The following is a 15999-nucleotide window of genomic DNA, read 5'->3' as shown; positions in this document are numbered from 1 at the left end:
CCAGTCCTGTCCGCGGCTAATATAAAAAAACTTCCCCTTCCATCCTTTGTTACTGGAAGGGGCACCCCCGACACGAAAACCCGTCCGGGCCGATAAGAAATAACCCCCCGAACCCTTGTAAAGGCGATAACAAGAAAGAAAGAGGTTGAGGGTAGCGGTGATATGGGCATAGTGGCATTCTCCCAGGAATACCACTAGGTAACGCCAAGAGTTTGGCGCCACCTGGGATGGCGAAATCCGCCAGAGAGAAAGGCAAGACATAATCAGGGGATGAAAAGGAAAACGCAAACCCGCCTCCAGAGCATCTAGGGTCAAGGCGAAACCCCTTGGGACTGGGTCGTACGCTCGCTGTCCCGGCTCAGGGGCACTGAGGATATGATCCTCCGGTATGCTGTAGCGCTCCCGGAGTCCCTCCATCGAAGACCCACTCACGGTGGAGTCGATATAATGCGGCCACATCAAAGCCTCGAGGGCTCGTGCCGCTTCCCCGTCGGACGACTCAACGGGGGACGGAAGGGGATCTCCCTCCCCAGCCCTAAGGACAGGAGAAGAAGGAGAGGAAGATGGAGGGGAAGAAGGGGAAGAGGAGGCCGACATCTCAACTGACCTTAGAAAGAGGAAAAAGAACCACGCAGAAGGTCAGGAAGAGAACTGGGGAAGCGACAGCACAACTCGAAGGAGGAAACACAGCAGCGAAAGATAGAGGTAAAGACTGGCGTCTGCTATTTAAAGGGGATATCCCGCCAACGTCCCTTCACCTCCCAAGAGCGGGTGACAGCCCACCCGCGCACGTGCGTAACTATCACGTCGCATCAGAAGACACCAAAAGGCGCTCCGCCTTAATGAAGGCCTAACGTGGCATCCCCGCTGAAGCGGCAGCAGCCGGACGCCTCGATCCCGATGCCCGAAGACGCGCGGCCAGCTCCCCCTTTCAGGAAGTAAAATTGAATGCGGTAGCTTTTTTGATCCCTGCCGCCGCCAAATTTAAAGCAAAGCGAGACCACACCTCCGCGGTAGCCCGCCTGCATTGTGCTCCTCGGACCTCGGCTGCACGCCACCCGAGACCACACCTACGCGGTAGGCCGCTTGCGTTGTGCTCCTCGGACCTCGGCTGCACGCCGCCCAAGACCACACCTGCGCGGTAGCCCGCCTGCGTCGTGCCCCTCAGATCCGCACAGCCAGCCCACCTGAGGTAAGAAGTCATGCATCGAACCCCCTGCATGCAAAGACCGACGCATAGCTCCTTTCGGGGGGGGGGGGGGGGGGGGGGGGAATATGATAGGGGTAAAAACAGATTTGACGTAATACCCCATGACGTCAGCCACCCCTGGACGTCACACTGCCCCAGTGTCACGGATAAACTTCTAAACAAGATGTTTGATGTAATGCTCATGTATGTCCGTGTCTCTTGGCATGTTCATGCCTTATACAGAATGTAGAGGGGCGGTCGAAGGCTTAATAGTTCCATTTTAGTTGAGTTGGTGGCCTCTTTAGGCTTGTAAATAAAAGGTTGTGTCATGTGGACACGTGTGAGAGATTCTCGGTCTATAATAGACCATTTAACCCTTTGTTGTGCAACTGTTCAGAGCTTGTGAAGTCAGTTTGTAATTTGCATTGTCTATGAAGTGTTTTTCGGAGATGTTTGCTTGTGGATCCCGATTGTGGCGTTCTCTCTAACCCATTCTCTCTTTTGTTGGTCCTAAGGGACAATGGGAGGCTTCGGGGAGGCTAACCTTTGCGGACGGACACGCAAGGGTGCCGCACGACTTAGGCAAAACCAGCTAAGTCCGTGACAGATGGTATCAGAGCGGGACAAGCACTCATAGAAACACTTAGCATGCAAACGTGGGGGACCTAGCGGGGCTGCGTTGAGGGCAGTCAGAACACGCGCGACCGTTTGGGAGAAAACGGGCATGGAGATGTAGGGAAAAGGAGTCGCTCGGAGGAGCGGGCATCTGAGATTGGCATTCAGAGGAATGGCCAACCCTTCGCGCAAGAGGCACCACGAGAACAGACAAGCTTGGAAGAATGTGGAGCGCACAAAGGTTGGGATGACTGAGTTTGAGCTATGGCTCAACGTTGACAACTATACTTGATTGTGCTCAAGGCAAGCGAGGCGCTTGGTAAAGGATGAGACCATCCAAGGTGGAATGAGTTGCTCAACGGCCAAAATAGTTATGCAAAGCTCACAGATGTGAGGGGAATTGCTAACTCGAAGAATTTGATACTTATACATGGGCTTGTATGCGGACGATGGAATGTTCGTGGCCATCCCAAGGCGACCGAAACTCGGCGCCATGAAGCATTGAAACTTTCTCTTCGGCATGTGAAGGATACGTCCGTAGGAGGCTGAAGTGTGCAACGAGTTCAGCATATTGCTAGACCTTGAGTGGTGCAGCGAGGGATGTATTGATGTGGAGTCGCAATCTAGCAAGTGTGTTTGCAGGAGGCAAAACAATGCATAGTTTGTTTAGCAGATCGGAGTAGTCCAAGGGGATGGTGGTCTCCGAAACGAAGAGAGATGTTGCTCCAATGGGACAGTTATCCAGGAGGGATAAGTCCCGGCTCTCCAGAGGGAGAATCATGTGCGACGGACCGCACATGTTGAGGAGTACCTCAACAAACAACAACTCCACGAAGCTCAATGGACCGAGCAAGCGGCGAGGAGTTGTCGCATGATCTCGCTCGAGAGAATGCATTGGTGGATGCATTGCGAGATCAAGTGGGGGAGCGACCCAAAGCAACTCAAATGAAGGCACACTTGGAGTCGATTTGGAGATCGGACTCAAGGGAGGGCTGACCCGTGGAATGGTGGGCGCGAGGGCTACCATCGACTCAATGCAAAAACGAGGAGCAGAGCAACTTGGGTGTAACTTGGCGAAGTACCCAAGCCGCATGAAGGGAGCCATCATAGAAGTTGGAACATGGAGCAGAGGCGCAGTGCTTTCCCTAGACAGAGGTCAAGGACATAAACTCTTGCAGAGGCAAGAGTAGGATCATGTTGTTCCATGGGTCATTCATTCTATCAGAGAGGACTCATCTTGCATGGTGCCAAAGATGAAGGGAGCTTCTGGGCACATGCACCTTATCTCGGAGGAGCATTTAATGAAGGAACTAAGGCGACTCAATTTGCGGAGGCGAAGTTGGGTTCAGAAGGCCTTAGCACGGGGCAAGAGGACGTAGAGGCAGGTACTCTTGAAGAATATGCCACAGTGTTATCATTCAAAGTTGCCATGAAGGAAGCGGTGCGCAGCGGAGATTGTGCTGGTAGGGGCAGAGGCCCAGGATCCAGACAATGGTGCACAAATTATAGTGAAGTCGGTGGACTTCGGGAGCTACTAGGCGACGGACTGTCCTAGAGTGGTGCTTCATCTAGGTGTGACCCAAGAGTGGGTGGATGAAGGTCGATTGCCAAAGGAGCGAACAAAATCGAAGGTGGAAGAGACCCTGCGATGTATTGGCAGAGGCCACACATGGAGGGTTCACAATTCGAGTTTATTTCACAAGGATCAGAATGCAATGGAGATGTCACCAGGAGGCGACATGGTGCAGCGGATCGTGGCGGAACAGTTCGTGGCAATGCGATACACACGACATAGTCCCGGGAGGGACTAGATCATATGGAGGTATGATCGGGAGCTACTGGAAGCTCCACTTCGGTGAACAACACGATGGCAAGAAGGGCTATGGATTCAAGGAGTGAAGGCCATGGTACCATAGTGGTGGGTCTTCCGGGCGTGCATCGAATTTTGCATCGGATGAAAACCTTGGTCATCAGCATATGGGGGCTGTGTTCCACTAAGGGAAAAAGTTCGAATGCAAGTACCAGTGGGTCCCATGAGAGGGACTTGATCATGCAGAGGTATGATCGAAGCAGCTGGAGAGTTGGACTGCTCTAGAGCTTATATTCGCTTAAGGGAGCCCGGCAAGTCAGAGGACAAGACCGAGTAAGTGAACGTTGCTACCAAGGAAGCTAAGGAGAACAGAATCGGTGCAAACTCTACAACGTGATGGAAGAGGCCATGCATGTGAGTTGCAGTCTGTCTTTCCATCGACCAAACGGACTGCTTGGAGAACACAGAGGTGTTGAAGTAGGGGGTCGAAAGGGGCAAGGAAGCGATGACGAGTCCAGAGGGACTTAGCTACCCAAAATCAAGCATCAGTTAGAATGGAGGTGGACTCGGAGGAGTGCCACAGAGGGATATCTACTGATTGTGAAGAAAATGGATGTAGATGCGAGGCGACGGATAGTAGTGCCATGGGCATGGCAGCGCCATGGTACCGCAGAGGCAGGACTTTTGTGAAAGTCATTGATCCCTTGCTCTCATGGAGGGAGAGCGCTTGGTCGTGAAAGGGGCCGAGGAGGTGGAGCATGCAGAGGCAATCTCCAAGTACCGAGACAAGGCGGAAGGGCAGAGGCCGAGGAACTTCGTAAGACCGGTGTCAATGTGCTTCTCATCAAGATAGCCGAAAGTGAAGGACTTCGGGTCATGCAAGAGTGCATAACCAAGGAACGAAGCAGGCAGTACGCGGTGCTGTACCTTTGCTACTCAGTGGAGTAGGCGGCAGGGTTGATAGAGAAGACGGTACAATCCCAGAGGCGACCAAACCTATGAGAGAACTACTCCAAGTTGGGGTGAAAACTTCCTGCATTCCAGAAGTTCAATGGCATTGAGAAGGTGAATCATAGTAGCTAATTCAACGCAAGGAGTGCAAACACTTTGTGCTTTAGAAATGTGAGCAAAGAGCAGGCAAAGGCCAGTAACCAGCTCGATACATGAAGTACAACCTCGAGGAGACGGGCGAAGTCAAGTAACCTTTGCCTTCTCAACACTTAAGAGAATGGGTGAAACCGAGTACCCCAATTCTCTTATCTATCCAGCAGAGGAGCTCTGCATATGTTCAAAGACCCTTCGAAGATAATGGAATGCAATAGTTGTCAAATCCTCACCAACGGTGATCAGTGCTACTGAGAGTAGATTGTCCGCTTCATTTCCCAATGAAATGCCAATCGAAAGCGGAAGTGATGCGAACCTACTTGGATGCGACAACTAAGTGAAAGAAGAGTCAATGAGTAAATTTTATGGAGGAAGGACCCAAAACTTCAGAAGTTTGCGAGACGATGCTCGTTAAAGCTCCAACAAGCATCCACCCAGTTCAAGCAGCATGTGGAATTTGAGAGACTGGCGCAGTAAGGATAGTCTTTTCCTTCATCCGGGGTATCCGCAGGAATCAACAATGATCAACACAACTTAGCCAACCCCACACCAGAGTCAAAGTCATTGGTGAGTTGCAGCAGCATGGCGGATCAAAGGTTCGACTACTCAAAAATAGCAGCGGAGAGCAACTGGGAGCCAAGAGGCGCATTGTAGCTGGAGCAGAAGATTGAAGATTCAGCAAAGGCGAGGAGTTGCAGTGTCGACAAAGGCTTCAACAAGGACGTCGAAGGAATAAGTGGGGGAGAATGTCACGGACAAACTTCTAAACAAGATGTTTGATATAATGCTCATGTATGTCCGTGTCTCTTGGCATGTTCATGCCTTGTACAGAATGTAGAGGGGCGGCCGAAGGCTTAATAGTCCCATTTTAGTTGAGTTGGTGGCCTCTTTAGGCTTGTAAATAAAAGGTTGTGTCATGTGGACACGTGTGAGAGATTCTCGGTCTATAATGGACCATTTAACCCTTTGTTGTGCAACTGTTCAGAGCTTGTGAAGTCAGTTTGTAATTTGCATTGTCTATGAAGTGTTTTACGGAGATGTTTGCTTGTGGATCCCGATTGTGGCGTTCTCTCTAACCCGTTCTCTCTTTTGTTAGTCCTAAGGGACAATGGGAGGCTTTGGGGAGGCTGACCTTTGTGGACGGACACGCAAGGGTGCCGTACGACTTAGGCAAAACCAGCTAAGTCCATGACACCAGGGCGCAAGCATTAAAACCAACAGGATGTACGCCTACACCCACCGTACCCAGACGACCTCATCATCTGACCCCGCACGACCGACCGAGGCAGGGGAAGGCGTCGACTGAAGCTCGCTATACCCTACGGCAGCTCGGCCTTCCACGCAACGCCCACGACGACGACAGACGCCATTAGAGGTACGACCCTGCTCCGACAGAGTGGCACATCAGGTAATATCAAACTCACCTATAAATACCCCCGGGCTCCAAACGAAAGGGGGGGGATTTCATCCAAAACTCCACTCCCAATCACTGACTTGATCGTCGGAGGGGTCGGGCCGAGCTGCCGACCCGGCCTGTGTGCAGGTACTCAACCGAAGCCGCCCCCACCCGGCGTCGCGAAACTTTCCAGCCGGATCCCCTGCGATCGGCCACCACAAGAGCCAGAGGGGAGCTACGCCTGATCCCCACCATTCGGACCCCTGAACCAACTGCGTCGACCCCGAGGTCACGGCTAAAAAAGTTACTTACCATAACAACAACTATGGTACATAGGCTAAAATATTAAATTTAAATCAATTAATATGGATTCAAGTCAAAAGAGATATTTAGTTGGTTTAAAAATTTTAAAAATTTATTTCTTTATACCAGCTTTACCCATTACAATTATACATCTATTTTTAAAATTTAAAAATAAAATTATTTTTTATATTTTAAATTATTCTTTTTATATTGACATCATTATATTTATCAATATTTCAATGGACTTAATATAGGTTGATTATAAAGATATTTGATTCCGTAGTCATCGGGTATGAATCACATGTCTCGCGATATATATATATATATATATATATATATATATATATATATATATATATATATATATATATATATATATATATATATATATATATATATATATATATATATATATATTGGTCATCCTTGTCGTTGGAAACAAAATTTGATGAAGCCGACAATTATGACTCCCTGCGTCGTCACGGCACATGCTTTATTTCTATTGCAATTAATCGCTGCCTTCTTGTCCAAGACAGAAACTTCGAAGAAGCAATCACCCCTTATCCTCTAAACGAAGCCCGGGCGTTGGTTGCCTCTCATACCAAAGAAGGGAGAAGAAGAAGAAGAAGCCAATGGCACCGGGGGCAGGAGAAGTGAGGCTGATCGGGGCGTGGCCGAGCTCCTTCGTGCTGCGCCCCAGGGTCGCCCTGAACCTGAAGGGGGTGGAGTACGAGTTCCTGCAGGAGAAGTTCGGGGAGAAGAGCGAGCTGCTTCTCAGATCCAACCCTGTGTACAAGAAGATCCCCGTCCTCCTCCACCACGACAAGCCCGTCTGCGAGTCGATGATCATCGTGGAGTACGTCGACGGGGCCTGGGCTAATTCCGGCCACGCCATCTTGCCGGCCGACCCCTACGAGCGCTCCCTCCACCGCTTCTGGGCCGTCTACATCGACGACAAGGTTCGCCTGCCTCCAACAATTTCTGACCTCTGTTTTCTTGGTCTATAAATTTTCTACGATCATCGACATGAATGATGATGACTGAATCCTCTGCACGCAGTGGTTCCCGTCAATGTTCGGCATCGCAAAGGCTGAAACAGAGGAGGCCAAGGCCGAATCCGCAGAGCAAGCGTGGGCCGGGCTGAAGCTGCTCGAGGAGGCGTTTGAGAAGCTGAGCAAGGGCAAAGCCTTCTTCGGCGGGGACACCATCGGTTACGTCGACATCGCTCTCGGTTCCTACCTGGGATGGGCGAAGGTGATCGAGCAGATGACCGGCCTCAAGTTGTTCGACGAGGAGAAGACGCCTCTGCTCGCGGTTTGGGCGGAGAGGTTCTGCACCCATGAGGCCGTGAAGGAGGTGATGCCGGAGACGGAGAAGCTGATGGAGTTCGCCAAGATGCGTCTGGGGAAATAGAAGGAGTCTCCTGCAAATTAAAGACAAGGAATTGTGGTGGTCACTTGGAGTGGCTTCAGGGTGTCGCTGTTGTGGTGAAATCCGTGGAGAATAATGTCACCGACAGTAGTTTTATGTGAGGTGGCCTTTTTGTGTTTGCTCATGATGTTGTGTTGGTGATCAATAAAGGATACCATTGTGTTGGATTCGATGGGCGATCTCCAAATGTTGCTTTGACGTTTTTGTTCTCATAGGTTATCATTCATAGCAGATTTCTCCAAATCCTCTATTCTGTTGGGGAAATCTTTCCTCATAATCTGTATAAATAGAAGAAGGACATGTTGATGCAACATAGTATCAAGAGTAGTGAAAAATAGTGAAGCTACACAGTTTCTCCTTTGTTGCTTTGTATCGATTCGAGATTGATATCCTTGACAGAAGCACCATCTATATGGGCCTGACAGCACCATACCCGATATATGATCTTTAGGATAGTAGATGGATGATGGACTATTGATATACAGTCAATGAGAGCAAACATATCTAGTGGATTAGATCCCCTCTACTATTTGAGGATTATGACGTAGTGGCCTAGTATGTGTTAGAACCCTTGCATATTCTAAACTTGGGGTTGATCTCTTTAGGGGATCGGCCTCCTGGAACTCTATAGGGGTTCCTCCCTCCAAGTTGCTGCTCAAAGGCTGCAGAAAAGATTCATCTATTGCTTATGAAAAGAGAAGGAATACATGGCTATTTATAGGGCTTCTAAACCCTAACTCCTAATAGAACTCCTACTTAAGACTCTTACTTCTAACCAACTCCTAATAGGACTCATACTCAAGACTTCTATTCCCTTACAACTCCTAATTCTTCTCTAAGAAAAAACCTCCTACATGAATGCCCCTCTCAATTAGGACTCTCCTAGCTAGAGTCCTAACAGAATGTCCCTCTCAATTAGGACTCTTTTAGCTAGAGTCCTAACAGTTTTATATGAATGTCCCTCTCAATTAGGACTCTCCAAGCTAGAGTCCTAACAGACCCGCCCTCTTCAAATCAGCCTTGTCCTCGAGGCTATGATTCGTGAATTCTAGAAATTTGATCTCCATGTCGTCATAGTTCTCCCAAGTGGCATCTTCTATTGGTAGGTTCACCCACTGTATTAGCACTTCATTAGTGGGTCCTTGTTGTCGAGTCACGATCCGTCGATCAATAATGGCACTTAGCTGGGTCTGGAGTTCTCTTTGGGTAGTCATATTTGGTGGGTGGCTTTGGGCTGTCTCCAAGCACCTATTTAAAACTTCTGTCTGGCTGTTGGTTTGTGGGTGATATGTCGTACTCCTTTTCAATTTAGTACCCTGTATATGGAATAACTTTGTCCAAAATCTGCTCTTGAAGATGCAAGTAGAATTTGTCACAAACACAATGCGTCCCTTATAGCATAATTCTTTTGAGTCCCGATTGTAATAAGCCACGGAGCTTGGTGCTTCCTCCAATTTTTTTTTTTTCTTTCTTACTGGTCTCCAAATCTTCCTGCCATTCCATCTTAATATCCTCAAGGAAGTCGCTGGTTGGAAGTAAAACAACCGAAAATTCAGCTTGCTCCGATAGCTGCGAAAGCGCATCTGCAACAACATTCTCTTTCCACCTTTTGTAAGTTATTTCATAATCAAATCCAAGAAGTTTTGTTACCCATTTTTGCTGCTCGGGGGAAGATATCTTTTGCTCCAAGAGATATTTTAGGCTTTTATGGTCGGTCTTGATTTGAAAGTATCGCCTAATCAAGTACGATCTCCACCTCGTTGCTGCGCGCACAATGGCGAGCATCTCCTTATCAAATGTTGACTTATTTTGATAGGAGGGAGATAATGCCTTGCTAGTGTATGCGAGTGGTCGACCATCTTGCATGAGAATGGCTTCAATTCTGACTCCAGATGTGTCAGCCTCAATAATGAAAGGTCGGTTGAAATCTGGTAGTGTTAGCACCGGCGTCGTCGTCATGGCTGCCTTAAGTTTGTCGAAGGCAGCGGAGGCTCTGTCCAACCATTGGAAGACATCTTTTTCCAGTAAGGAAGTAAGTGGTGCACTGATTTTTCCATAGTTTTTCACGAACTTGTGGTCGTAGCCTGTTAAACCCAGAAAGCCATGTAGCAATTTTCTGTTTCTCAGGGTCGGCCAGTTTTACATTACTTTAATTTTGAAGGGGTCCACCGTCACACCTTCCTCTGATATGATATACCTAAGATATCCCACCTTTTGTTGAAGAAAGTAAAATTTCATAGTGGCCGTTGTGTGTTCGAAAGGCGGTTTTCGGTATGACTTCTTCATACACTCGTATTTGATAATACCCGGATCGAAGGTCCATCTTTGTAAAGATTTGTGCTCCCTTTCATCTAGCAATTCATCTACTACTGGAATAAGGTATTTGTTCTTGATGGTTATGCCATTGAGAGCTCGGTAATCAACGCATATTCGCCATATTCCATCCTTCTTGTGTACAAGTAGCACCGATGAAAAGTAGAGGTTGCAACTTGGCCGAATAACTCCTGTTTCAAGCATCTCTTTTAAAATCCTTTGTATTTCATCATTCTGGAGATGTGGATACCGATATGGCTGAGTATTTACTGGAGATTTGACTGGAAAAATCATTATACAATGATCATGCCGACGAGTAAGACGTATGTTGTGCGGCTCGTCAAATATATCTGAAAATTCAGCAAGCAAAGGAAATAGGTTTGGATCTTCAAATTCTATTGGCTCTCCTTTAATTTTCTGCTCAAGTTTTACCAAAAAGCCCCTACATGCTTTATGCAAAACCTTCTCAATTTGTTGTGTGCAAATCATCGTTACGTCGCCCTCACGTTTCCTATGCAGTATCACCTGTTTCTCCCTATTGTAAAATTTTATAAATAGTTGCATAAAATTCCAAGAAATATCACCTAATGTCATCAACCATTTAATTCTGAGTATGGCCTCATAATCATCAAGAGGGAGGAGGAAGAAATCTGCAATTATCTCTTGGTCCTGCAGCAACAGTTTCACCTGCGGGCACCTATGATCACACTTCAAAATCCGTCCGTTGGCGACCTTAACGACAAACCTGCTGCAATTATCAATAGGTAAGTTCATATGGACAGCAACCTTACTGTTTAGAAAGTTATTAGTGCTGCCCGTCTCGATGAGAACAGTGATCGGTTGTTGTTTGAGAAGGCCTCCAACTTTCATCGTTTGCGGGTTTGAGTAGCCAGCTAGTGTATGTACCGTAACTTCGGTCGGTTGTGGCTCTTCTTCTGCATCTTTTTCTTCATGTTCAAGGCTCTCTTCTAAATGTTCAATGACCTCTTCTTCTATCGGTTCAATCATAAGAAGTCCTCCTTTACTACAGCGATGCTCACGGCTCCACGGCTCGTCACAATGCCAACATAACCCCTTTGCATATCGCTCCCGAAGCTCTTCTCTTGTTAACCTCTTTGGTGCAGGGACTTGGTCGACGGTAGGGGGGGCTAAGGGCTTCAATATTACTGGTTGAGGAGCGACCCTAGTCCTTCGAGCTTCATGGTTCAATTGCTCCTCTTGATGTCGTGCGAAAGAGATGGCTGCCATAAGCGTGTACGGTTGTCGCGTTTTAACTTCTCCTCAGATCTCCGGCTTCAAGCCCTCAATGAAAGTCCTCAATAGCTATTTTTGAGACCAATCATGATTTTGATTAGATAACCTTTCAAACCTGGTTTGGTACTCCTGAATGGTGGAGGTTTGTCGGATCTTTGCTAGTTGTTCGTCAATATTCTCGTAATCGGTTGGTCTGAAGCGGATCAGCAGTCCTTCTTTGAATTGTTGCCATGAAAGGACTCCATAAGTATGTTTAAACTGTTCAAACCACTGTATAGCATCCCCTTCAAGATGTATAGCTGCAATTTTCACCATAGATGCATCTGCGATTTTGTGGTACCGAAAATATCGCTCTGCGCGTGAGATCCAACCAATCGGGTCTCCTTCTTCCCATCTAGGGAAGTCCACTCTCATGCATGGATAGTTGGGGTCAGTTATAGAGCCTCCCCTCCCTTGGAAGTCATCTCTTCGGGCTTGGTGTGATTGGGCAAAGCTCTCTCCTTGATATGATTTCTTCAGGCTTAGTGGTCGGCCCAATCTGAGTTCGGTAAAGAGCTCCGAATCTTATCCTCTATTCGCGCCTCCAAGGCTTCGAATTTAGCATTGATTGCCTCCATAGATGCCATTGTATATGCCCCCAAATCTATGACGTTAAGATCTCTCTTTTGTTGTTGGGTTAAAGGCATGTATAGGTTGAGAGAAGTAATGGTCGAAAGGGTTGGTGGATTGATGGATGTAGGCTGCGGTTTAGGCTTGTTTTGTGGCTATTTTGGGTGCAGTTTGAGGGTGTGGTTTGGTGGAGTTTTAGGGCTGTAGATGAAAGTTTTAGATCTGTGGTAGATGGTAGCAAAGGTTTTATAGAAATAAGTGGAAGTTGCAGCAAGTATGTGCTGTCTTGTAAGAGTATAATTGTCGTCGAAGAAACAACGGTTTCTCGACGTAATTTCCAACAAAAACTTAAGAGAATTGAGGAGGAAATTGATAGCAAAATCACAGTTTATATGACAGCAAGGATACCTAATTTAATCAAGAAAATTTCGGCAGTATAACAGCAAGGAAATTGGTGCAAGTTGCACTTGCAGAATTCTCGTCGAGAAATTTCAGCGGGTTACGACGAAAATTTGTAGCAACACAAAATCATTTTTTGAGATGAATTTCTTAATAGATCAATCTTAGATGGAAGCCAAGATGATCTATAAAGTGTAAAAGAAATTTCATTCAAAAAAGATTGCAAATAGATGGGTTAAGGCAACAATATGCGGCTGAAATTTTCTGCAGCATAGATTTTCAAGTGCAGCAGATTGGACATAAAATATCAGTAGTTTATATTGAGAATTTTTCGATGAAACCAAAGGGAAATCAACTTTTAGGAAGTGTCAAAGATGTCATAAAAATTTCGTAGAAATTTGGATAGAAATAACGTAGTTTCAAGATCAAACAAACAGTGCTATGCGGCTGAAATTTTACAATGCAGATTTTCAAGTATAGCAGATTAGACGTAAAATATCAATGGTTTATATTAATAATTTTTCGACAAAACCAAAGGGAAATCTGCTGTTAGGAAGTGTCAAAGATGTCATAAAAATTTTGTAGAGATTTGGATAGAAAAAATATAGTAGCAAGATCAAACAGATGGTGCTATACGGTTGGAATTCTGCAATGTATCTTTCGTCATAGAGATGAAAACTTTATAACGAAAAGTTTATGCAGCAATATAGGAATAATTTTTTTTGAGATTTTTAATTAAGGATAACTAAATTGCAGCAGCAGTAAGGTAGAAAACCAGAACCTGTTGCAATTCACGGGGAGATCAAAGGATGATCCGTGGTGGTGGAGATGACGACGAAATTTGGCGACGATCTTTTAAGCAATTGTGGGAATTGCTTTGGATGGTTGTGGAGGGTTGATGGATGGCTGTGGAAGGGCAGCGAGATGCCAAGAACGCTGCTCTGATACTAGGTGTTAGAACCCTTGCAGATTCTAAACTTGGGGTTGATCTCTTTAGGGGATCAGCCTCCTGGAACTCTATAGGGGTTCCTCCCTCCAAGTTGCTGCTCAAAGGCTGCAGAAAAGATTCATCTATTGCTTATGAAAAGAGAAGGAATACATGGCTATTTATAGGGCTTCTAAACCCTAACTCCTAATAGGACTCCTACTTAATACTCTTACTTCTAACCAACTCCTAATATGACTCCTACTCAAGACTCCTATTCCCTTACAACTCCTAATTCTTCTCTAAGAAAAAACCTCCTACATGAATGCCCCTCTCAATTAGGACTCTCCTAGCTAGAGTCCTAACAGAATGTCCCTCTCAATTAGGACTCTCTTAGCTAGAGTCCTAACAATTTTACATGAATGTCCCTCTCAATTAGGACTCTCCAAGCTAGAGTCCTAACAGTATGTCAATAGTTGATAAGTTGAGTGAATTATTATACGGATAATAATTCACTAAGTTAGAAGAAATTATGACATGTGCAACTCACAACTAGCTCGGTATTGGGCCTAAAGGGTTAGACACATATAATGGATAACACGACGAATAGAGTATTAGATATGAGATATATGATATGCTCATATTTTAATGGATCCTTGGGAGAGACCAAATAGAGCTTATAATTGTTATTGGATGGTGATCTAATATCTATTAAGCTATGAGTAATTAGATAGAGATCTAATACCTAATAAGAAGGGTCCATTAGGGTTAATTAAAAGAGGCTATAAATAAGAGTTGGGACTTAGTAGGTTATAGGTTGGACCCCTTTTAGCTGCCACCCTCCTCATTGATAAGTAGATGAGATTTCCCTAACTGTTTGAGGAAATCTCTCTACTTTGTTGAGGAAAATCCTCTAACCTGTTGAGGAAAATTCTCCCTTCTAACATGTATAAAAAGAAGGGGGATATGTTAATAACAATCAACTTATTCTACAACTTGTTTATCTATTTATTTTCTAACATGGTATCGGAGCAATTCCTCCTTGGTGACAGTAGTATCGCCGTGTGTTAGCCAAGCAGCCACAGTAACACGTTGCCTCAAGCGGAGTCATTGAAGAAGCACAAGACATGGATTCAGAGCTAGTGTTAATGAGCACTGTCTTGGCTCTGCTCATCCACTCCTTCTCTTCCTTCGTCGCCGGTCTTGCTTTTCTTCGCCGGCCTTGCTCCCTCTCCTATTTGCTGCCTACAGCAGACACTCTCCGTCGTCGTCACGCAAGGAGGAAAACATTCTCTCACTGCCTCCTTAATAGCGGTGAACGATGAACAGCAGTGTCTTCCTCGCTTGTCGGCCAGCAACAGTCGCAACTGCTACATCTTCCTCTACCGCAGCAGCTTTCACTGCCGCTTCCCTCTACACAATGGTGCCTCCTTAACGGCGGTGTCCTCCTCCTCAATAGCGACGAATGGCGAATGGTGGTGTCTTCCTCGCTCAGTCTTCCTTGCTTAACGACGATTGCCGTGTCTTCCTCCTTCGCTGTCGCAGCCGCTTCCCGGCCAACAGCAACCGCAACCATTGCATCTTCCTTCCTCTACCGCAACATCTTTCACTGTCGCTTTCCTCTATACATCTGATTGCTGCATATTTCTCTCACTGCAGTTTCCTTGAGTACCGCTGCAGTTTTCGCGACCATCTTCCGACGAACTGTAGCCTCTACAATCTGTTGCAGCAAGCAGCAATCCACAGCAGCTGCCGACAGCTTTAGGCACTGTTGTAGATTGCCCAATCTGCTGCAGTAATCTATAGCAGTAGCCCCCTCCCTCATTCTCCACCTTGTGTGACCTGAGTATCATACAAGGTTCGCTGCATCTCTTCTAAAAAAAAAAAATGTCTTCGTTCACTTCTTCTGATGTTTCAGTTCCTGTAGGGACTCCCACTTCTTGTTCTTCTACAGGACTTATATCCATTAATGCTGCCACGCTGATCCCCTTTAAGTTATCAAAGGGTGGCAACTATGCATCCTGGCGAGCTCAATTTTCTAATCTTTTATTTAGATACGATTTGTTAGGTTACATTGATGGCTCTTTCAGTTGTCCTCCGGCCATGCTCAACATCCCCGACGATCCTAGTCCAGTACCCAATCCAGCTCACAAACTGTGGCTACATCAAGATCGTCTCATCCTCTAAGCTATTCAAGCTTCAGTTGCTGGATCCGTTGCTCCCTTGATATCTTCATGTGTGACAGCTGGTAGCTCGATTCTCAGTTAAGGATCTCGGACCCTTGAGCTACTTTCTGGGCGTCGAAGCTACCTTCACATCTTCCGGTCTCCTTTTATCACAACGCAAGTACATTCAAGATTTGTTATTAAAGACAAACATACATGATGCAAATGCAGTTACAACCCTCATCTCTACTAATGGTTCTCTCAAATTATCGGATGGAAGTCCTGCTACGGAACCCACTCAATACCGCTAAGTTGTTGGCTCTTTACAATACTTAGCTCTCACGTGTCCAGATATCTCATTTGCTGTCAACAAATTATCACAGTTTATGCAGCAACCATCTACTCTACACTAGTCTGCGGTCAAGAGACTTCTACGATATCTTAAAGGGACCCTAAATCATGGACTCTTTTTTCGTAAACACTCTC

General features: G+C 46.2%; 1 protein-coding gene across 1 annotated transcript; it reads left to right on the top strand.

Moving 5' to 3' along the window:
* Nucleotides 1-6937: 6937 nt before the first annotated feature.
* LOC135628237 (glutathione S-transferase U17-like) lies at nt 6938-8020 on the top strand. The gene is made up of 2 exons (XM_065134820.1): nt 6938-7376; nt 7477-8020. The coding sequence occupies exons 1-2, from the start codon at nt 7050-7052 to the stop codon at nt 7828-7830; spliced, it is 681 nt and encodes a 226-aa protein (XP_064990892.1). The 5' UTR covers nt 6938-7049; the 3' UTR covers nt 7831-8020.
* The last annotated feature ends 7979 nt before the right edge of the window (nt 8021-15999 follow it).

The sequence above is a fragment of the Musa acuminata genome, chromosome BXJ3-1 (genome assembly GCF_036884655.1).
Source record: "Musa acuminata AAA Group cultivar baxijiao chromosome BXJ3-1, Cavendish_Baxijiao_AAA, whole genome shotgun sequence".
NCBI classification, from domain to species: domain Eukaryota; kingdom Viridiplantae; phylum Streptophyta; class Magnoliopsida; order Zingiberales; family Musaceae; genus Musa; species Musa acuminata.
The sequence above is the reverse complement of the archived record's forward strand: the minus strand, read 5'-3'. Positions and strand labels throughout refer to the sequence as shown.